The sequence below is a fragment of the Caretta caretta genome, chromosome 19 (assembly GCF_965140235.1).
Source record: "Caretta caretta isolate rCarCar2 chromosome 19, rCarCar1.hap1, whole genome shotgun sequence".
Classification (NCBI taxonomy): Eukaryota; Metazoa; Chordata; order Testudines; family Cheloniidae; genus Caretta; species Caretta caretta.
In genome coordinates, this window is record NC_134224.1 from 10,892,478 (window position 1) to 10,915,847 (window position 23,370).

Below are 23,370 nucleotides of genomic sequence, written 5' to 3' on the forward strand. Positions count from 1 at the left end.
AATGATCGCTCGTCTGAGCAGTTATGATGAGGGGAGAGGAGAAAAGGAAGGCAAAAGCATTCTGAGCTACGTCACTGCACAAAAGCAGTCTCCACACTGATTCACTGCGCACGGTCTGTGACTGATGTGGGGTCATTTCTATCTCTGTGACCCCTGAATAAGCCCAGGGGTTAAACAGAACTAGATTGGAGTGTGAGATTTTCTCCTAGTGCAAACAGCAATCTGATCCCCATGGCATCCTGAAACTGCATGACACTGAAGAGCTCTGGGCACCCTCATTTCAAAACACAGGACAGTTTGCGGCACTGCACACACACAAGGGACGGCTTAGCAGTTTGAGCATCAGGTTTGAAATGCTGCAGCCACAGGTTCAAATCCCAGCAAAGTTGACTCAGACCTTTCTCCTTCTCTGACCGAGTTCTGTGCAGTTGACTGCTTTGAGGGGTCCTTTTGAATGAGACTATAAAAACCCAGGACCTGCCTGCTCTGTGGTGCCATGACACCTTCACAGGAGTGAGGATTTAGCACTTCCTCCATCTGCCTGTCATGCAGCATGCTATGCACAGGTTGGGTGCCACCCTCCAGCCCAGAGGGAGGTACGTTGCAGGGGGGCTGCTGCATGGACACCAGCCCAAATGCCACAGTCGTTCATTTTTCCTTTTTACTCAGGCAGAACCTCCCGTGTGACTTCCTCAGGAGCTGTGCTCCAGTTAGCAGGGAGTAAAACAGGAGTCAACATGTCACCACTTGGCCTGTAGTTTGCAACAAAAGGAAGGGGGAGGGAGGGGCTGTTCCTAGATTGGCTGATGGGCCAGTGAGTAGGGTCCTAACCTAAGACTTAGGAAACCCAGGTTCAGTTCCTCATTTCCCCACAGGCAGTTTGTGTGGCCCGTGGCAAGACAGAGTCTCCCTGCATCTCAAATCCCCCGCTGTAAATTGGGGACACGATAGCCCTGTCCCACCTCCGAGAGGGGCTGTGAGAATAAACACATTCAAAGAGAACAAGGTGTTCAATTACTAGGCCATGTTAGTACCTATGTTAGAAAGCTACATGTACAATAATGTTACTATGGGGGGTTTGGCTGTGGTACAGAGGGCCCATGATTTTCAGATGTGCTCTAAATTCAGCTCCAGCTGCCCTGCTCCCCTGTAATTTAGGCTCCTATATTCTAATACAAGGAACTCTTCTGTTTCAAATCACTCAGGGAAACAGATTGCGGTGGCTGAAGTCTGGGAAAGGAAAGCAGTTCCCAAACTGTGGTGGTTTGGGTTTATTTCCTTCACAGGAATGGCTCTGGCAATCAAAATGCAGCTAACGCTGGAAATGACTCCAGGCTAAAATCACAATGGGTGGGAATGGTGGCACAGAGGGAGGGAAAGGAACATTGTTCTCTCTGGGCACCTAATCTTTGTCCTCCCCGCCTGGGTCTCATAGCAGCCACAACAAATAAATCATTGGTCTTTACATGCACAATGCCTCGTACGCGAATGCTGCAAGCCTCAGCAACTCATGAGACAGCGAAGAGCAAGAACAAGAGTCACAGGCCTGACACCCCCTTAGAATGAGGGAAAACAGCATCTGCCTTTGTACTACCGCTCCCACAATGCACTGTGCTGGAACTGCTTAATGGGAAGGAAGGCGGGCCGGGAAAAGGAACAGCCAATTAAAAGGCGGCTCTTGAGAGGCAACCAGAGCTGAGAACACTGACCCCAGTGGAGGTCAGTCCCATATGGGGTCAGCCCCAGGTGATATATATATATATATATTTTTAAAGGAAACAGAGTTTCCTTCCTCTTGCTGGCCTTGGTGTGAGTGCAGGTTCCAGCGAGAGCCAGAAGCATCCCGTGCTGGAAGCTAGAGAACAGCAGACGCTAAGTCAATACAGAGCTAATGCAAGGAACCAGAGGGGCAGCCCTGAAGACCAAAGCCTTCTTGATAGCTAGAGGGCAGGTATGGTGCACTTATTCCCCTTAGTAGGAGGGCCCAGTTTTGGGAATGAGAAGGTTTTTATTCTCAGCCCATGCAGTCCCGGATCTCTCTGTTGAATCTATTCAGGAAGCTGAGAAGGAGTGCAGATCATGTAACCTCATTCTCTTCTGGACGGAATCAGAACTGCTACACTGCATGTCATAGGCCCTACACGGCTAAAATCAGAGGGAGATTCTCTTTTAAATTAAGTATGTGGGAGGAATGGCGTTGTGGTGTCCTTTGTGGCTATGGTGTGCAGCACAGTGACTAGTGTTAAGTTCTTAGATGGCTACAAATTTGTTACATTTCATAAAAACTAGCATGCAGCTGTTCGGATTTTGAGCCCGTTTAGGCATTTGGGTTAGAGGGTGAATCAGGATGGATTCAATGACCCACAAACCTTACAGATTGTTCTCATGAGATTTCAGCCTTAAATGGTTGAAGGCTCCATCAAAGGAGCTGTTCTTGTGACATTTCTGCCAGCTTGGCGTGAACTGGAATGGGGACCCATTTGTCCCCGTGTGGTTTCGGATCCAATGTGCACCCAATCCATTGGGAGGAATTAGACTTGAAGCTGTGGATCTGGATCCTGCTCCTGAAATTCAAAGAGGTTCTGATCTAGGGTTCCAGGTTTGGCCCCTCCCAAATAAAAACCATTAGACCGATTAAGTAAAGATGCAACAGAAGGTCTCCCTGCACCTCTACTTTCCCCCTCAGTGTGGAAACACTGGTTAGTTTCCCTTTGTTTGGATCAGTTTCACGCTCCAGAGATTCAGACATAGTGCAAGATTATGGAGTTTGCTTTCCAACACCCTAGAGAAGTGCTTAATTTTTTTTTTATAAAGGTTTCACTGAAATTTAAAGAGAGATTCTTGAACACATTTCCACTGGGCACACACCATCCTTCCTCCAGCATCTCCTCCTCCTCCACAAAGAGGGCTGTGCCCTACGAAGCCTGAATACGAAGAGTTATTGCAGAAACAGAATGTTGTGCTCTGTCTTACAGTCATGCCTGGAGGTCCCAAGCAAGATCTGGGCCCCATTGTGCTGGATGCTGCAGAGACACTGGGAGAGACAGTCCTTGCCCTGAAGAGCTGGCAACCGAAACAGACCTAAGCAGACTGAGGGAGGGAGGGAGGGAGGGGAAAGAGGGCCCCAGATAGGGAAAGTGACTTGCCCAAGCTCACGCAGCAGGGTCAGTGGCAGAGCCAGGAACAGAACTTGGCTCTCCTGAGTTCCATGACCATGATAAGGCCAGAAGCGACCACTGTGATCATCCAGCCTGACCTCCTATAAAGGAAGCCGGCTGGGGCTGCTAGCTCTCACGCATTCATTATCAGTTTGGCAAGTTGCTGCTTTCAGACATCCAGAAAATGAAACCCGTCCCAAACCCAATGCATCCACATTTGTGAGCCTCAAACTAGAGCCATGTTTAGCTCCTGCTCCTTCTCTCCCCTCTCCCTTCCATTTTATACCCAATCTTCCCCATTTTCCAGAAGGGCAGACACAGTCCCAAATTCCCAAGATCAAAGGAGACAGTCAGCCTCCCTAACTCTGTGTACACACCATCAGGTGCCCAAGCGAGCCTATGACCTAACCCCTGGCAAAGACAGGATTGCTGCCTGCAGCTTGCTTAGCAGTTTCACCTCTGACTGAGCACCCCTGGAATCCCTGTCCACTCTCCCTCACCTCCTCTTTGTGGATTCGGATTCCCGTCCAATTCCCTGCTCCGTCAGTCCCACAGCAGGTGGCTGCTGCCTCACATCAGTGTCAATAGCTTTTCAGCCTTAGAGAGCACGGTGGGCTAAGTAGACTCCAAACTTCCACTGGGGCTAGAATACAGGACCCGGATCACATGGCAAAACCCCCAAATACTTAGCAACCTATTCTGTTCCGGGAACGCTACTTGTTGAAGTTGTTAGGAATGGCAGGTGCTCAGCACTTGTGAAAACCAGGCCAGAACAGGCAACACTTGGCCATCTTAGTTGTGTGGCAAAGGCCCATGGGCATTAATGGTACTATTGTAATAAATATCTGTGTCCTCCATACCATTAGGTCACATTAAACTAGTCAGAAATGCCCCCCCACCACCACCAGTCACCCTGGTTTTGCACGAGTGAGCTCCCAGCTGCTCCCACTTGGAAGCTGAGAGACCTACAGGGTCAGGTGATTCTTACCTATAGCTGCATTCCTTTCCCTCCTAAGCTGTAAATCAGGCCAAGCTTGGTGCAGGGAAGTAGCAGACACCCAGACCCCACACACAGCCTTGATGTTTGCTTTCACAGGACACAAACCAGAAGCAATTCCACAGTAGTTCCAGGCACGGTTCCAGTCCTTCAGCTCACAGAGCATGCAGGACAGGGCTGGATTAGACAAACACCTTCATGTCAGAGACAAGCTTGTACCCTTTCAAGGGAAAGGGATCAGAATCTGTAGAAAATAAAAATGCACTAAGTAAACAACATCATGAGTGCAACTGTTTTGGGTTAAACCACCAGTGTTGGGGCTTGTATGATTTCTAGACGTTGCTTAGGGGAAGCTCCCTTGAAGGGTCTCAAAGGCGGATTGGACGGGTGGGCCAGACTGGCTGCACCCTGGGGTCGGCAAACAGGAAGGAACAAGCAGCAATCAAGAACAGGGATCCACATCTGATGGTTTCATTGTGTGTATCCCCTAGTCATTTTGCAACGACTTGGGCACACATTTTACTACAGCCCCCCGACTGCTCTCCAATCACTTGGGCAGTGCCCAGTGCACCCTTCCATAGGCTTGGAGTTCTGTCTGCCTGCCCAAATCAGTGCCAATACCCTAGGCAGCCTCGAAGGCCCGGGGGGATAAAGGCAGCTTGTTTTCCATATCCTGTCCTTACGTGGAGCAGGCAGAGGACAATATTTAGGTCTCCGCCCAGGGCCATGGAAAAGATTAGTCCAGCATTGCAGGCCCCACTGCCAGGGACAAGGTTCACAGCCAAACGTACCTCAGGCAAACCACAGAGAATTGTCATAGGCAGCAGAAAACACTGCAGAGTTCCTGGCTTTTGTATAAACAAAACAGCAGCTGCAGGGTTCTGAACTGGTTACCCAGGGGAGAGGCCAGGTTGGCAAGGTTCACTCACTTTCCTCCGGAGCAGGATTATCTGCTCAGAGCAGGTGGGCTGAGCCCTTGTGAAAATTCAGGAACTGGCAGACCATGGTCTTTCCTCTGCTTCTTTGTTAGCTGTACGCAGCTTTTTCCTTCACCAGCTTCATATGGGATGGAGGCAGAACTGGGTCTAAAGTGATGGAAACTTCCAAGATGTATTCTCAGCTCTCCCCTGACCCTAGGGGCTCTGCAAAAGCCATTTCTGAAGGGGGAGGGGGGGCGGGAGGGAGAGGGCTATCCTGATTCTTTTAGCAGATGAGCCATTATCTTTGCTTCATCAGTTCACCTCTGACTGAGCACCCCAGGAATCCCTGTCCACTCTCCCTCACCTTCTCTTCGTGGATTTCCAGTATGCTCCCAAGCGGATTCCCATCCAATTCCCTGTTCCGACACCAGTCCAATTCTCTGGCCAGTACGACACCTTGAATGGGCGGGTAACCCACACGTTAGCTAACTCGGGTTAAATCATCAGTGAAGATACATCAACTTGGCTTTTAACTTGGGTTAGCAGCTGGACTTCAACCCCAGATTCTCCCTAGGGTATGGGCTGGAACTTGGGCTTTTGAGCCTAAGGGGTCGGCCTAGCTCCCACCCAAGCCAGAACGTTCACACTGCTAGTTTTGGCATGCTACCTTAAGCCCTGCTAATGCGAGTCTGTCTACCCAGGCTGGGAGACTTGCTCCCAGCCGCAATGTAGACACATCCCTATAGGCTTGAACTCAAACTGCTAACCAGAGCTACTTTCTCTGCAGTGTAGACGCACCCATAGGTACAGGGCTAAAATTTACTGCTCTCCACTCACTGTGTTTCTAGGGAGCAAACACCAGGGAGAGGGCTGCAGATTACATCATTTGAAAGTAACCATGGAGAAATGATGGCTATTCTTTTCTCAGCGAGAACCTTCCCCTAGCAACCTCACCATCTCAAAGCTGAGTGCAGGAAAATGGGCAGAGGGTTTTCCATGCTGCTTCTTTATGGAGGAGGTTGTCAGCCAGGCTTACACCTCTCTGTCCTGTCTGCTGCAGATTCATTCATTGCTCCCAACCATCCAGCAAAGCAGGCGGTGCCCAGACGCTCCTGAAGCTGGGTTTTGCTATGCCCAGGAGCTGAACTGCTGCTGACATGGAACAGGCATGGAGAAGGAGCGCTCCAATCAAACAGTGCAATATGGACAATGAGGAAGAGAGTTGTGTGTCCACACATGCCCCAAACCCTCCCCCCTTCCCTGTATTTAATTACCTCCACCCCAAGTGCCCTAACTCTGGTGAAGGGTGCCTGAGTGCCAGCCATACTGGCCGGCCAAATCAGTGTACCTCTACCCTCTCCTGGAGGGGCAGCTTTTGTGGCCAAGAGCAATGGGCATTCTCCATGTCCCCATTCAATCCTTGGCTCTTCCACGGCTGCTGATGGCACTGCTTGTTTGAGACAAACTGAGCCAGTAGAAGCTCATTTCACATAGGACACTTGAAGAGCTTTCATTACTAGTCTGAGTTAGATCTGAATAAGCAACCTAGAGCTGAAAGACTAGGCATGATCTGCTGAGCCTTGCTTCCTAAGAAGGCAAAGCTGGGTGTGCAGGAGACGATCAAAAGGAGTCCCCCAGCTGCCAGCATATTACCGACACCTGAAGGGAGTGGGATCAGCAGGATGGTTTGAGTGACACTGTTGCTGCAGGTTATAAGTGTTGTGAAGAAAGCCTTCCACATGCAAACAAAGCTTAAACTGACACAAAGCAAGTTCGCACTCATCGTTAGGAGCCTTCAGCCAGAACCGGTAGCTCAGAAATGTGAAATACTTCTATTCATCTCAATGGGATGTTGACTCTCAAGCCTAATGATAGTGCTTTAAGCACACCGGATTTTCAAACATAGGTTACAATTATGCACTCCACTTGAACACTTACCACAATTGTGCCCACAGCTCAGGTGATTGCACCCACACAGCTAGACAAACAAAGGGCAGAGACAGCGGTGTGGTCCTTTAACAGAGATTCCCTTTTTTTTTTTTTTGGCGTGGTGATGCTGAATGAGATGCTAACTACAAGTCTGGGGCCCAGCTTCAGAGGTGCAGAGAACCCACAGCTCCCCATTGAAGCCAACATCAGCACTGCTGAAAGAACAGCTCTCTAGTACCAATCGTGGGTCACGTTCTACACTCCAGCTCAATACCAACCTCCTCTCGGTTGCAGGGGGAGTTCTGCTGTGGTTATAGGGCTGTGCATTTGGGCCAGGGCCATGCAAATTCAGCACAGTCTGCAATTAAAAGTGTGACTTGGCCCTCGCCACAAAACGAGCTTGACAACTGCTGCCTTAAGCCCGCCCCATGCAGGAGTTGGCCTTTGTTAAAGCATCTGAGCTGCTGTGCTGCCAGACTGCAGAAGCGCTAGCTCCAAATACCTAATTCCTCAGGCACCCTGTAGTTCTTTGTGCACCGCTGCGAGCAGATGGAAGAGTTACAGATAAAGCCATACACGGCTCAGGAGCTTATTTCCTTTCCCCACCCGCCTGCATAGGCAACAGCAAAAAGAAGCCAGCCATTGCTAAGGGCTGATCCCGCATTCCTGGCACACCCAGATCGCAGGGAGAAGGAAATGGGTGCTTTGGAGGGACTACACATGCAGAAGAAGATAATCCTTCCCTCCACTTCTCTCCCACCGCCCTTGGATGCTTAAATAATGAATCTGGCCTTGGAAAGGGGGTGACATTGGCAGCATTCTGCTCTGCCACACATGGGGAGAGCAGGCTGTTAACACTGATCGAAGCTGGCAGGGCCTGCTCTCGCCTTGGTCCCAGAGGGGGAATTAAGGGAAAGAACATGACGTCAGCAGTGGAAGGGACCGACATCCCACTTGTCCAAGGCAGCCGGCAGCATCTTCTTGGTGCTGCTAACACCACCTTGAAGGAGAAAATTAAATGGGTCTTTGGAGACCTGGGTTCCTGTGAAGCAGCATCCCAGCCAGCTGCGCTTTAGCACTGAACTCCATGGAAAGAGAGACGTACACACATCAAATGCTTTGGACAGGGCCAGAGTTGCAAGGCACAGGCAGACCCAAGAGACCCTCACAACTGCCTCAGCGAGCAGTTCTTGCTCAGGAAGTCACGGCTAATGAAAAGGAGAACTTTGAAATGCAAAGCACCAGTGCACAATTAACCTTGTCGCTATGTCCTTTACTGCTTGGGTACTGGTTGCAGGGAGGCTGAACTGAACCCGCAACATTGGGGAGGGGAGGGGGGGTGCATAACTGATGAGAGATCATTTTGATTGCACTGCTTGGCAAAAATACAAGAAATTGTGGCAGTTTTCCTGGAAGGCAGGTGTACTTCCTTCTGATTTCAATCACGTCTGTGTGGGCTCTGCTGTAGCATTGCATGATGCAACCAGGACTAGCCCTAGACTGATGAGCCAGCTGCCCAGAACTGCCCACTCCACACACGGCAAATCATCCCGTCTCCTCTCACATACACAAGGTCTAATCCAGCTTGCAAGACTCCTATCCTTGCAGCCAGGCTGTCCCAGTTCAGGACGACACAGCCTTCCAGGTAACGTGTACAGCAACTACAAGGACAGTAGATGATGGGATCCATAGGGAGGAGAATCTGGTATTAAGAGCTTTCCACTGATCAGCGTTGTGCACATTTTTGGGGACTGACTGGGGAGACTGCTGCTATCAGAGAGTTTGCAGGTCAGCAGCCTTTAAAAAATGAAAAGCTAACTCGGAAGGGATTAGTAACTGCAAGAACATGAAATTTTCGTATATCTGGTTCTCCCCTTGAAAACAGGAGCACCACATTACTCTGGCCTTGGCTGCTAATGACAAACCAGAGGCACACTGAGATTCCAGTTCTAGGACAAGCTGGCATAGCTAAGACTGCACCTTTTATGTCCAAGATGGGCTTTTCTGATAGCCAGTGAATTTCTAAGGTGCCTAGCAGGCTTGGGATGTAGGGGGCAATCGTAAACAACCCTTCCTTCTTTCTCCCAACCAGCTCTGCAGTAGCTGTGCTGGAAGCTCATTCTGGAGCTGGCAGGAATAACCCACAAATTAGTCTAACAAGGGTTTGCAGCGGGGACTGTATCAGCCGCAAAGCGTGAAAAGGCACAATGCTGCAACATGTGCTTGTGAACACAGAAGTCGATAGGAAATCTACATACTAGCAATTCAGGCCTGAAGTTTGTGGTAGAAGTGGGACAGAGTTTGAGACAAAGGCTTTCATTGCTCCCACGCAATCTGAAATAAACATATTCGCGCAATAGGTTTACTTAGCAAGTCGTTTGCAAGACAGTCCATGAGAGAGCATCACAAGCACAATGGGGCTAGGCTGCAAGTCCTCCACCCATGCTAGTTGATTTGTGCATTACGCCGTTTATTGTAAGTGGGCCTGTTCAGCAGCTTTTAAAATAAAGCAAACCCTGTGTAACTCTGCTCTTGGGAGAAATGCCACAGATTCTTCTCTGTCTGTGCAGAGGTTTGCCTCACTCCCTAGATGCCATTTCCCTTCCTAACACTTATGCAGCATGGCAAGCACTAGTTGGCTGCAGAGATGGCACTTTTCCACCCCAGAAGCAGCTGCATTTCAGTGGTGGAAGAAGAGATTTTTGCACATATAATGTTTGCAAAGGGCTCTGGAATCTGTAGACTCTTGGGATGGTAAACCCAGAGACAGATTTAATGCTCTTATTAACACAGCTCTCACAGTTGGCTCCAGACTCAGAGCTCCAGCACTGCTGGGCTCCTGCATCACAATGGCCTTAAAGGGATACATCGCAGGACACTTTGGCTACACAGACACGAGGCGTTAACATGGCATCACCCATAATCCTGTTCTGATACTCCTGCTCTACTCCTAGGCTGGGGAACTTCTAGGTAAAGATAAAGAAGTCTCGGCAGCTGGGTATGGGTGGCAATTGTAGTCTCAGTTTGGTTTTGCCTGTCTGTTGGTAACTCAAGTCCTCTCAAACAGTCATAATAAGAGATTCTCAAAACCCAATCTCTCATGGGACCGCCATCCTCAAGGCCATAATGGAAGGGTCGGATCTTTGCCCTCTATCACCCACAGGCATCATTCCCAACCTGTTAGCCCCGGACTCCAAACTGACATGAACACAGGTGTTGATTGGATAGAAAGGTTTTATCAAGATTTTTTTTTAAAGTTTACATTTTTAAAAAACGAAGATTTTTACATGTACATTACAAAAATTGCAAATAGGATCTTCATCGGGGGTGGGGGGGGGGGGAGGAGGGGAAGAGACCAAGCAGACTATAAAAAAGCAGTATGAAAACTTGGCTAAACAGCACCTGACAGAGGAAAATAGAAAACAGGCACTACTAGGAAAAACAGAGAAGGCCAGATTCTGAATTCAGATACATAAATGGAAAGGCAGAACTACTGCACTGAAGCCAGTGGTGTTAATCCTGATTTACACTGGCATAACAAACCAAAATCCGGCTGTCAATGTTCACTCTGTGGGGTAAAACAAGTTGTTAACCTCGATGCCAAAGACGTACAGTGTTCTGCTGGAGAGACTTTAACAGGGTTTAGTTTTTGATACTTCTCTGCGTTCCTTTGGTCTGAAAGGGAGTAAACCCCATTGCTCACAACCCAGAGAATCCTTTCCCACACCCCTTTTCCTTTGACACCGTAAGACTCATTTGGCTCCTTATAAGACATGGTGCATCTCTTCCCCACCAACACAACTTTTGCACAGAGTAGACCCCCAGGTTACAAATGGAATAATTACTCTTATAAATATATTTATATCATATAGGAAATAAGGCACTTCAGAAGCATCATGGCTCTTCTAGTTCTACATCATTCTAAACAAGAAAAAAAATGGGTTAGTTTCTAAAATGAATCAAAAGGAATAACGTTAATACAGTAATAAAATCTGATCCACATCCCACTTCAAGGCTTTGTAAAACAACAAGAGAGACAGAAAACCTGACCCAGGGCAGCTATGAGACAGGCTTGGCCCATCCAGGACAGGTACTTTTAAAGCAGGCATATTTAAGAAGTCCATGGACTGCAATTCTCTCTCATGAAGTTATACTTCACACAGTTTCTTGGCCATTTGGGACTTCCAAGAGCCCCTTCCCTGGCTCTGGTCTGGTGCACTGTGACTGATAAGGAGAGGAGAACCAATGAAGGTCACTGACTGCAGATGAGCCTCCAGGCTGAGCCCTGGAAACCTGTAGTAGGCATACCCTATGTCCAAGTGTGTGGGGGGAGAGGGGAGAAGGCTGAGAGAAGCTGCCAGGCACTACAGCTGAGAAGAGAGAGAGAACACTTAACCAGGATCAGAAAGGAAAGAAAACCCGCCCTGTCCAAACATGCTCTGTGAAGTGACAACGCATGTCAGCAGATCCAGTGGCAAATGACTCCCAATACAAGCACTGGCTAAAGGCTGCACTGGATTTGCATGACCTGCAACCTGGGTTAGACTGGACAGAAATACAAAGGCGTGCCTGGACACCTATTAAAATTCTTATCCCCAGATTTGTGAAACACTGGCAGCTCCCTCCACTGTGCTGTTTGGAATGTACCTATCTCTATGGTCATATGAAATAAGTTAAGAACACGCGAAACCAACAAAGTGACCAGGAGGCTGTTTAGCCAAGCACATGCCCCTTGCATGAATAGGTCAGCAGCCCTACAGTTAGAGCCATTTGGGTACAACCATCTTGCAGAGAGGTTGTTCTTGGCACCTATTTTCTTCCCCTCCCACTATTCCCCCCAGGTTGAGGACCCATGTTTCAGATCCACTCCTAAGGACCCCAATGACTTTAAAAGCACAATTGTTTTTAAACTAGACTTGAATAAAGAAAACATTGTTCCTTCTATTGATGGGATCTCTGATCAGCATAAGTGGGCATTGCTTCTTTATGGCCACCCAGCACAAAGGGGTAGACTTTACTGCATAGATGTTTAGAACAACACTGGACAGAGCCAGGAGAATGGTCCAGAACCATCTGGCACCACCCCTCTTTCTCCACAATCCAACTGGTGGCTTGCACACAGATGGATTGTCCATTTAAGGTCACACGGGATATCACACCTTTCAAAGCTTCAAATGAAAGGAATATTAGCTTCCCCTTCATGAAATGGGGCCAGGTGGAGCCAAAGCAATTTTAAAAGAACCCAAGTATGGAATTTTTGTGTTCCTAATTTCCAGTGCCCTGGAGTGCATTATGGCTTATTGGCGCTGGAGGATTGGAACTAACATTGCTCTCATATTCTTGTCCCATCAGAAAGTAGTGTAAGTTTCACTGCCTATGAGCTCGTCTTCACTATGGGGGTAAATCAAACTAAATTACGCTAATCCAGCTATGTGAATAACGAAGCTTAGGTCGACGTAACTTAGAGGTCAATTTACCCTGGTGTCTTCACTATGCTGCGGCGACAGGAGATGCTCTCCCGCCAACTTCCCTTACCCTTCTCGGAGACCTGGAATACTAGGGTCAAATGAAGAGTGCTGTGTCGTCTATTTAGCATCTTTATGGTCTTCACTAGACCCGCTAAATCAAGCCCTGCTGCATCGATTGCAGCAGCATCAATCTCCCCACAATGAAGACCAGCCCTATGCTCTCAGGATTCTACCTTACCCACTTGGCTTGCTGCCAAAATATAGCAGTGCAGAGATTTAATAAATTAACCTCACTGGTGCTTTCCAGTCAAACTGGAACTTGACAACACCTGCACCGAAAAACGTGGTCCCCTAGCCTCCAGAGAAACCTAAGATCTAGGCCACTTCATTTATTCTCTCTTTCAAACATTAAAAAAGGGAAAGGTATTGAAGAAAATAGCAACAATCCAGAAAAGCGAGAATTTAAAACACTAAAAACAAAAACCCAAGAGGGTTTTTTTTTCCTGGCAATACGGCAACCTCTGGCTGTATCTTGTGTCCCATGTATTAGTGACATCTTTGTTTTGATATACAAAAGCAGTAATAAGGCAAGTCATAGAGGGAAGGGAAGGAGAGGCACATGTTGGCAAAATACTTCAAAAAAGTAAAGGCAGAGCAGAGAATGGAGAGTTGGCCATCTGCATGGTCTCTCTCCCCATAGCTGGATCCATGAACCACATGGGCTGGGATCTCTGTGAAAAACTTAGGAACTGCTCTTTTATGTCACACTGACCGAGACTTGGACAGTCAAGCCCAGATAAGATATTAAACAAGCACCTGCTACACAGAGGTTTTTGTATCTATCCTGTTGGAGGTGCTTGCACTCAACTTAAAAATGTAATAAAAACAATAAAACCTAAGTCAGCTAATCTAAAATCCTCATTTCCACCCCTACCTGTAATGCAACTCCTGGGAGCAGATCAGGAATTTGTAAGTTTATCTGGTAAAGGAGATAATTCTCAGAAAAGGTTGCATTAACTACTGGACTATGGATGCGAAGTAGTGGAAAGATGGGCTAGATATAATGTTACTGATGGCTGACTCAGTCCACAGAGACACCCCGCCACATGTAACCCTCCCCACCAGGGTAGGAGACAGCAGCATAGGCTAAATACTGGCATTTTCTGCTGCTCAATTCCTCGCATAAAGTACGCCATCGGCCTCAATGAAAAGCACCTGTACTCAAACTGACCAAAGTGCTGCCCTGAATAGGCCAAATGAAACACTGATGCGTCGCCTCCTTGCCCTGGCTGGTAAGTTAATTGTAGACACACTGAACACCAAATGAGCCTGAAGCCTATTTGGTGCTCAGAGCTCCCTTTCTCCCCACCCAATACCACTGGTTACATCTCCTGCTCTAGACACACTGCAGAGCTCACTAGGTAACAGATGAAAACCTTCCCAGCACAGCAGAACCTAGCAAGCCCTAGCTGTCACTGCTTAGTTTCCACAGCACACCAGAGGCAGCAGGGAAACTTTCTGACTTGGTAATGCCCCTGCACACCCAGAGTGGGCAGCCAGGTTAGCGTTTTCCTAAGGCTGCGTCTCTTAGTTCAGCCTCCTTCAGCAGCTGTGGAGGCTCAAACCAGGCTATTGGAGGGGGTAGAGGCAGCTTTTAAAGAAAACCTAACCCCCAGGTTTCCATGTAGTGCACCCTGCAACCCCACAGCTTGCGAGAGCTTTTTAGGCAGGTTCGTTTTGAAATGCTAGAAAAATGATGCTTCCATCACCAAAAAAAAAAAAAAAAAAAAAGGATTGTTCCAAGGATTATTTAATAATGGGGTGCAGCCTGGAAGAGGAGACATTTTAAGCTCATTTTCTAGCACTACTCCCAATATTAACCTGAGAGGATGACAGAGTTAGGTCCACTATATCCTAGATGCTGCTGCAATGAGAAAACTGGCTGAAAATGCCCTCCTGAAGAGCCCTTTGGCTGCAATAGGGTCACGGATCTTTATTTTTAAAAAAAACCAAACCATCCCAAAGGCTCTTTAACCGTGTTTTGTTCTGTGGCATTGCAAATCTGGTAGTCTATGTTTCCTTTAATGAGCAAGCACCACTCCTCCTCCTGCTGGAAAACAACACTGCAACCCACAGCATCTTGCGGGGGACCTTTTGGAAAGGTGAGTGCAAGTCATGCCAAAGGGAATTTGTTGAAACCCCTTAGTACATCTTCGGTTACTGGAGGAGACAGGAAAAGCTAAAAGGCTTTGGCAACCTACGAAGTACTTGGCTCTTTAAGAAAGGGGTCAGGCCAGCGAGGAGGAGCGTGGGGAACAGGACCATGGTTAATCAGACCACTCGTCACCAAACTCCGAAGAATCATCCTCGGAGTCGCTGTATTCCACAGCGATGCGGCGAGAGAGGATCGTTGCCACGTCATTGCCCCCAACGTCCCGCTTCTCCTGTTCCCGCTGTTCCTCCACTTTGCGGAGCTGGAAGCCTGGCAAGGGGAAGAAGGCAGAGAGGCGGTCACTCAACGGTGGGATATTTCATGGGGTCTACAGAGAACTGTTGCTCCAATGCTGTGCTCTGAATAGCCCTGGGCAGGGCCTGATCAATGCCTGGAGTGCGCTGGGCCAGTCTGGCACAGAAGGGGGCACACAGGTCAAACCACTGACCAGCCTGGATAGGTTTGGAGCAAGGGCGACTGGAGGAAGCCAGAGGAGCTGGCTTCCCATACTCCTCGCAAGCGCTATGTGTTGCTTCTCTAAAGGCAGTTTGATTTCAACTTGGGAGCTGCATTGATTCTTACGGGGCAATCTGCAAAGGTTTAAAACTAGAGGGCACTCTCATCAAGGTGAAAAGGGGAGTTGAGGTTCTCTTTGGGTTAGGTCATCTACAGGAGGTATGTGTCACAAGGAGCAAGCCAGCAGCAGTGCTGCCCATGGGATGGCTCCCGTGCTTCCGTGCCCTGGAATCTCCTTCAGAAGAGAGAATAGCTAGGCTTATGGGAAAGAGGATATGTAAAAATCACAGCCAGGGCTTACCTTGACGGATCGCTGAAAGCAAGTCACTTCTGGCATCAGTCACAGGCGGCAAGGAAGATTTTGGCTTGGAGGCCGAGGAGTCTGGAGACAGAAGTGGAGCTGGTGCACCATCCATGCCACTGGAAGACAGAGGTGGGGGACCAGGAGGGGGAGGAGGGGGAGGAGGGGGAGGAGCACCATCTGCTGGCTGAGGTGATGGTGGTGGAGGTACAGCAAAGTATTCTGCTGCTGGAGGTGGTGGTGGAGGAGGAGGGGCAGAAAAATCGGGATGAGGAGGGAAGGAGGATGGAGATGGTGGTGACGGCATCCCTGAATTTGGAAATCCTACAGGAGGAGGTGGTGGGGAAACTCCCGACATTGGTGGTGGTGGGGGAGGAGCAGGAGGTGGAGCGAAGCCTGGCCTGGCACCAGGTGGGGATCCAATTGGAGGAGCTGGTGGAGGATGGCTTGGACTGACCAGGCTGGATCTTTTTTGTCCTCCAGAACCAGAACCTCTTTGGTTGTCTACTGGGTAGCTGTTGCAGGAGGAAAGAGTAATATTGGGGGTGGGGACAGAGAAAGAGAGAGAGAGTACCATTAGCTTTGAGCTCAGATTAGATTGAGTTTATGTAGTCAGAGAGGATTTTGTCCAGCTTTCACCTCCAACTCCCAGCTTTTACTGAAGTTCTCCAGGGCCCTGGTGCTGACTATCCTGCTGCATTACTCTTGGCTAGGAGAACAGAACTGACAGCTGACACTGCGGCTGAGAGAAACACTATCGGATGTCCCATCAGCCCGCACAGTAACAGTATACTGTACGAGCCAAACACCAAATCTCTCTCTGCCAGAGGCCAGACTGCCCTCTCAGCTCAGAATCTTCTAGAGAAATGCCAGTCATTCTGTATCCATTCAGCCGCTAAGCAGGGATGTCTATCGAGGTAACCTTTAGTTCTTGTTTTCTATGCTATGCAAGTTCATATGCTATTAACACATTCACTGATTCTTTACTGGAGCACTGGTGATGATTTGTCACCTCTTGTCAAAGGTCTAAGGAAAAAACGGTAATGGGATCCAATACACACTGAAGGGAAATATGGATTCATAAATGACTGAATACAACTTTCCATTCGCAGGAAACATTAGTGCCCAGAAAGTGCTATGTTACCAGCTTACATATTGGTAAAAGGAAGCTTACATTGAATGCTAGCAAACAGAATGCTTTTGCCTCAAAACCTGGCAAATTAACACACAGCCTATGGTGCTCCTCTGATACGCCATGGAGACTATTGGTCGTTTTATAATGAAGGGGTCGATTTACCTCCACCCTTTTTCTCACATAAGAGATTCAGGGGACAGCCATGGCTTTAACCAGGACAAGTTTTATCGGAAGCACCCATCTCCACTCTCACCTAGAGAGCTGCCGCAGGACGGAGTGCCTGTCTCAGGCTGTGACAGATTGTATTTGCAGCTCAAGCTCACAAGCTATGTTGCCTTTTGATACGCTTTAGTCAGTCACCTAGTCCCTCTATGTATTTACTCTTGCCACACTTTTCTGGTTCCTACGAGTTAAAAGATACTCTAGTTTTGACCTCTATAACTGAGCCAATATCAGGCCATTCTGGAATTGGTGTGCAATGGACCTGATCCTGGAGAACATTGATGTCTCGGGGCAATGAGGATGCTCTAGACCTTGTAGGAGACACTAGGGCCCCAAGAACTCGAACTATGAGGTCTCAGAGCACCTACACCCTGCACTTGCAAAGATCAGAGGGGAAAGTGGTGACAGTGTAGGAACCCAGTAACAGGGACTGTTTCTGTGCAGAGTGCTGTTGCGGGATGCAGGACCACATGCTCTCAAGCATTTGTATTTGAAGAGGGAGACAGATCAACTGGGCACCCAAAACTGGGCCGAGATTGTCTAATGGAACCCAGATTCTATGAGGATGGGTGCTTCATACATATGGAGAATTCACAGAGTAAGAAATGTGGGCTAATGCTCTCCTGTTAGGGTATTATGGGGAGTTTGGGGCTTTAATTTAATTAATTTGAAGAGAGAGCTTGACAAATTTAAGAATGTGATTGTATGATGGGGTTGCTTGTGATCGTAGGAGACAGGGTTCAATAGCCCTGGAGCTCGCTTCTAGTTTATGTCTTATGTTCCTAAAAGCTCATAGTTCGGGTTTCAGCCAGACACCTGCAGTGGTCAGGAACGGATTCCCCTCCCCTTTCAAAACATGTTCTGGGGTGTTTTTTAATCTCCTTCCTCTGAAGCATCAGGTACAGCCATGGCTAGAGATGGGACGTTGGACAGGAAGGGCCAGGGTTCTGAGGTGGCAGTGAGCATTCTCGCTCTAAGGTGCTTGGCTGGCTGGTTCTTACTCACATGCTCAGGGTCTAACTGATCACCATATGTCAGATTGGGGAGGAATTTTTCCTCAGGTCAGACTGGCAGTGACCATGGGGGTTTTTGCCTTCCTCTGCAGCGACCCCCACACATATACACATGCTGCCAGGATCATTGGGTATATGTCACTTAATCAATTCCCTGCTGTTGGGAGAGTCCTTGGGCACTGATGTATCTTGGTCCTTCCTATTTCTGCCTGTGGCACATAGGAGTGTAATCTCCTGTGGGCTGTAATACTTGGATTTAATTTTGGTTATTGGGTTTAGTGTGGGGGTGCTGGAGGGAGTTGGTGGCCTGTGTTTTACACAAGGTAAGACTAGATGATCTGGTGGTCCCTTCCAGCTTTAAACTCTATGACTCTATACTGACGGGTGTTCTCTCACTAGGACTCTTACTTATGTTAACCGAAACTAAACATTAAGGAGGGGTTGTCATACTCTTTGTACACTTTACTGACAGGCAGGTTCACTCGGGTCTCAATACAGTACTTAGTTAGCTAGTGAAACCCACTAACATATCACTTTGCCCCACCTACTATTTCTCTGTGGCCGAACAGGTCTCGGAGGTTTACCTAAAATCCAAGGGTGGTGGAGGCAGGCTGTCCTCTGGGTAGGATGGAGATGGTGGTGAGACAGAATCAGACTGCGGTGGTGGTGGATAGTAGCTCATTTCCATGCTCTCATCTGAGCCAATGCTGCCATTCTGATACACCACATTAGGGGGATATCTAAAATTAAAGATAGCAATGGAACAGTGATACCCAATTTCCTCCTCGCCGCCAAAAGGAGTACTTCCAGGACGGTGCATCAGGGAAACAAAACCAGGAATGCAGGCTGCTCCACCACAAGTAGCCTAGTTATTGGAGCCATGCTCAAGTGCCTCACTCCAAACTTCAGACTGGAAGCTCTTCTATCAGGAATGTCTCAAGCTCTGTTAAAAGCCCAGCCACAACGGACCCCGAGTCACAATCTGCACCTCTCTATGCTACTGTAATACAAATAATTTATTCAAAAGGGACACCATGTGGCTCCAAATCATGTATTTGTACATAAGTCATTTCCTGATCTAAGTTTCCTGAAGCATTTTAGATCACTGGAAATTGTTCAGATTTTTAGACATTTAAAATTCACTTTCACTCATTATGGCTGTTTATTCTCCGTGTGTCTCAGTCTGGACAATGGAAGTCGACTAGTTATTCTCACTTTTGTTTATTGTTAGTATCCAGACAAGTTTATTTTCAGGTTTTTATGCATCAGCACAGTAATTCAGTGTGTGGATTGCCAACACTGAAAGAGAATATTTGTGTTATTTTAAAACAAAACAAATATTTCTATTAGTTTTAGGGTTGGTAAAAGCTTGCTCTTAAATCTGGATTATGGGCAAAAACCGGACTTGTCAGGTCTCATTTACATCGCACACTCTCCATGGCAGCATAAAAGTCCTAATGTAACCATGTGCTCATTAGGGCAAAGGCTATCACCTCCTGCAGGTTGGGAAAGCACTTAGCACATTGTGGATGCAGTCATAAGTAAATTTCAAAGTATCCAAAGCTGAAACATACAGTGTTTTGTTTGGGCCACCCCCAAGTTTGACAGTAGAGTAAGATCACAAACAAAAACAAACACTCTTCAAGCCTCATATCAGAACCTACAGCGAACTAAAATGCATAGGAGAATTTGTAGTGGGAAATAGTGAAAGCAAGGAAAAGTCAGTCTCAAGTCAACTGACTCGGCTATTAAAAGAAAAGCAGGTTTTATTTTTAAATATAAAATGTGTGATTAAAAATAAGATTTTCTTAAGTGAAAAGAGCCACAAATGGCAAGAAAAGAGCATACTGGGAAGTGCATTTTGGGAATTCAGTTTGCTTCCCGCCAGACTGGTGTCAGAAGTTAAATTAAATCCTGAATAGGAGGCACTGAAGAGAGATCTGTAGCTGAAAAAACTTGGATGGGAGGAGAAAAGTCCTAAATTTTGAAACAGGAAGCGGGGCTTATGAAAAAGCAGTAAAAGAAACGGTGCCCCACCACCAAAGGTTAAGAGTGAAAAGAAAGAGACACATAAAGCAGTTTTGGGAACGTCTGCCTGCCCTACTCACTGGCTTTCCTCACCACAAGAGGCTCCTATATTAATTCAGCCCATAACTACAAGGAGACAAAGGCTACTAAAATTATGTCACTTTAATGCCTTGAGTGCTGCTGTGAGAACTTGGGAGAGAAGGGTCAGCACCACCTTTCCTGCTGATTTCTCATGGTGGGGAACACCTCTCTCTGCAGATAGCAGCCAACCCTCCATGAACCCCAGAAAAGCCTGATGCCTATGAAGCACTCTCAGAAGAGCTTCTGTAGGTTTGGAAGTATGCCACAGAGTCTGCACTCCTCCTTCCATACGATATCCCCACGCTCCAATGCATGGCTTCTGGCCCTTGCTAATTCTGTTCTGGGCCAGACAAAACTGGTGACCCAGCTATAAAGGGATGAGTGATGATGGGCTAAAGGGACTAAGTCCATGACATTTCTGCATCTGTGGGATAGGGGAGCCGAGAGCAGAAGTAGATTTGCTTCTGAAGACCACTCACGCCACCTTGTTTAAACTGTTTAGCTTCTTGATTTATTTCACAAGTTTTAAACCAACAGACAGATTTCCTTTAGAGAATCTGATTAGCAGGGATATCGATCCACACAGTACAGCAGATCTGGAGAAACTGCAGAGCAGGGTGAATTGCATTACCATCAACAATGCCAGACAGCTTCCCCTTCACAGAGGGCTGCATAAATAGCCAGATTCACTTACCCAGCAGGTCCTTGTCTGTCTTTTGACTCAACAAACTCCTGTCCCATTTTCAATTTCTCCCACTCCTCTTTTCGGGTTTTGATTTTCCGCGGATTCACATTCCCTCGGTTGGGATTATCCTTCTTCTCTTTCTAAAGAAAGAAAAGTAAAGAAAAAGACCCATTAAAACTGAAAACGTGTTTGGATTTAGTCTGTCCTTATTCCATCTCACTGGGAGGGGAGGAGGAGAGATAGAGCCAACTAACATTTTAAGAGATTACAAAAATCTTGGGATTCTTTGAGACTGCGGTAGAGTGAATTTAGTACTGGTGGAAGGATCAAGATTTGCCTACATGAACAGTTAATTTGTGGCAAGATGGGGAGGTCAATCTACCTTGAACTAGCCAGCTGGGCTCTATATGCCCACGTGAACGATTAGTGCACGGCAGGTTAGTGAGGTAGATTTACACCCTATCTTGTTGCGCACTAACTGTTCATCTAGACAAGCCCTCAGACTGAGATACGAAAGGCCTCTACCTACAGAACAGCTACTGCACAGGTGGCAACATAAGCATGAACTTCCCCCCTGTGCTCCAACCAGTGTGCCTCAATTCTGGCCAGGAAAGATGGTTTCTGGAGTGAAAGGGCAGATCAGTTTCCCGAACCTAGGGCTTGCCTAAACGGCAAGTTACTGGGCACCAAGCCAAGGTGTGCATCTATAACGCACCTGCTTGCCATGTAGTAATGCCCCATGTGGAAACGGCTACAGCACAATGAAAGTCCCAGAGTGCCACAATATCAACACGGGATGTTACTGCACAGCAAGAGTCTCACCCTGGCTTGCTGCACAGCGTCTTACAATGTGGACAAGCCTCTAGTGCCTCTTTGGTCTTTGCGTTGAGGCTTCCAAAAGGAAGCCAGTTAATAGCAACTTGGAAGTAGGGTTTTTGTTAGGCGGACACCTGCCCACAACGAACTGGGCTAAAACCAACCCCATTCCAAGGATTCCACTATGCCGAAACTCTCGCTTATACTCTGACTGCAAGGTCATGAACTACTTTGAGATTTGATGTTCCAATCACTTACATTGTAAGTCAGATTTCCCCAAACTAAGCCTTGGAGGTATAGTAAATGAATCCTTTTATAATGCAATTTACCTTGTAATTCACTAATGTCAAAAGGACACTCAAGTGCAGCAATGGGCCAGTGTGGTGGTGGGTTTTTTTGTAGTTTTACATGGCTTAAACACTTCCATATGTTAAAGTGTAACTGGATTTTTAAACTTAATCTCTTCACTGCTGCCAGAACAGGCACACCCGTTTCCTTCAAAGGTACTGGTGATGATATTCCGGTTACATCAAAGCATACCAAAGGTAATAATAGGGTGCTTTAATACTGAGCAGAGATGCCTGCAAGATACTGCAAGAGTACTGAAGAGGTTCTACGTTTGTCCTTGCCACCCAAAAGACAGCATTTACTGTGCTAACGCATCGAACGCCAGGAAACAGATGGTACAAAGCTACGAAATGAACGAGCATCACCATCCAAACTGTGTGAAATTCAGAAGAACAGATTTTTTAAATCTCTCCACTTTAATAAGCAAGGATAATAGTAACAGGCAACAAGGAATATTTTTTTTTAAAAGTATAATTTTAAACTTGACCGTATACCCTCTAAAGAGCCCAAGTGAAAGTGAAAACTTGGATTTTGAAGAGAAACTGTCTCCTAGGAGTCTCTGGCTTTTCCTCCTGCCTTGTCTTATCTACTATTTCTTTGCTAGCATTCAGCAACGATGCCCCATCCCCTCACCCTGTGCTTCCGCTTTTCTTTCATGATATCCTTGGTGTCCTGTAGCATTTTCTCTTTCCAAAGATCAAAGAAGTATGAAGGGTCTGTGTAGAACTTGAGTGCCTCTTTGCCATCATCCCTGGAATAGAAACACACACAAGGAGCCAGTCAGGTGCTTGTCTGATGCCCAAAGATTTCAGACACCCACCAGGTGTCAATTTCTATCAATCTGAAACAAGAAGCCAAACATTTTGTACTCTTTCTCCGTCCCCTTCAAATAGGTGTCTCTCTACCTTTGAGGAGCCACCCACTCCACCGGCTAATTTAAAACCACCACCACACCTCACCTAATTTGAAGCCACCACCGCTTCTCAGCCGTGGCTGAATAGTTAAAAGCGCTTGACTACAATCCTGAAGGTTGCAGGTTTGAGTCTCACTTGATCTCACGCTCAAAGGCCACCTCCAGTTCACCCAGCTGCAAAATGGGTACCTGATGCATTGGGTCAGGGCAGTCAGACATGATGCTGGCCAAATCACTCCCTTGTGTGCCACTGGCTATGACACTGATGTGCCCTAACCGCATCAGCCGGATGAGCCGTGGCTCGGGGGAACTCTGACCAATCTCCCTGCAAGGCTTTGCACTATGATTCTCCTCTGGTTTGGGAATACATAGTTTTGATTTCTGTACCTTAAGTAAGGTGCAAGAACTCCACTGAGCAGCTACTCCAATGATTACAGAGGCAGCAGCAGATGTCTGTCCCCACCCCCCCCTTGTCAAACAACCCCCCCGCCTCTCTCTCTCCACACATGCCCCTTCCCATCCTTCCTCTCCCCATCTGTCTCTTCCAGATAGCCTGCTCCACAATAACGCCAATGGATACAGGCTTGGGCGCATGCACCTCCAAATGCTGAACAGAGTTCTTTTCAGC

At 47.5% G+C, this 23,370-nt stretch overlaps 1 protein-coding gene across 3 annotated transcripts in view; it reads right to left on the bottom strand.

Annotated features, from left to right (window-relative positions):
• Positions 1-10,220: 10,220 nt before the first annotated feature.
• WASF2 (WASP family member 2) overlaps positions 10,221-23,370 on the bottom strand; it is a 40,539-nt gene continuing 27,389 nt past the window's right edge. For all 3 annotated transcript variants that reach the window (XM_048825675.2, XM_048825676.2, XM_075121366.1), the window contains 5 exons: positions 22,463-22,580; positions 20,675-20,805; positions 18,456-18,611; positions 15,502-16,016; positions 10,221-14,954 (listed from right to left, as the gene is read on the bottom strand). In XM_048825675.2, the coding sequence (XP_048681632.1) occupies positions 14,800-14,954; positions 15,502-16,016; positions 18,456-18,611; positions 20,675-20,805; positions 22,463-22,580 (1,075 nt within the window). In that variant the 3' untranslated portion in view covers positions 10,221-14,799. The remainder of the gene's footprint in view (positions 14,955-15,501; positions 16,017-18,455; positions 18,612-20,674; positions 20,806-22,462; positions 22,581-23,370) is intronic.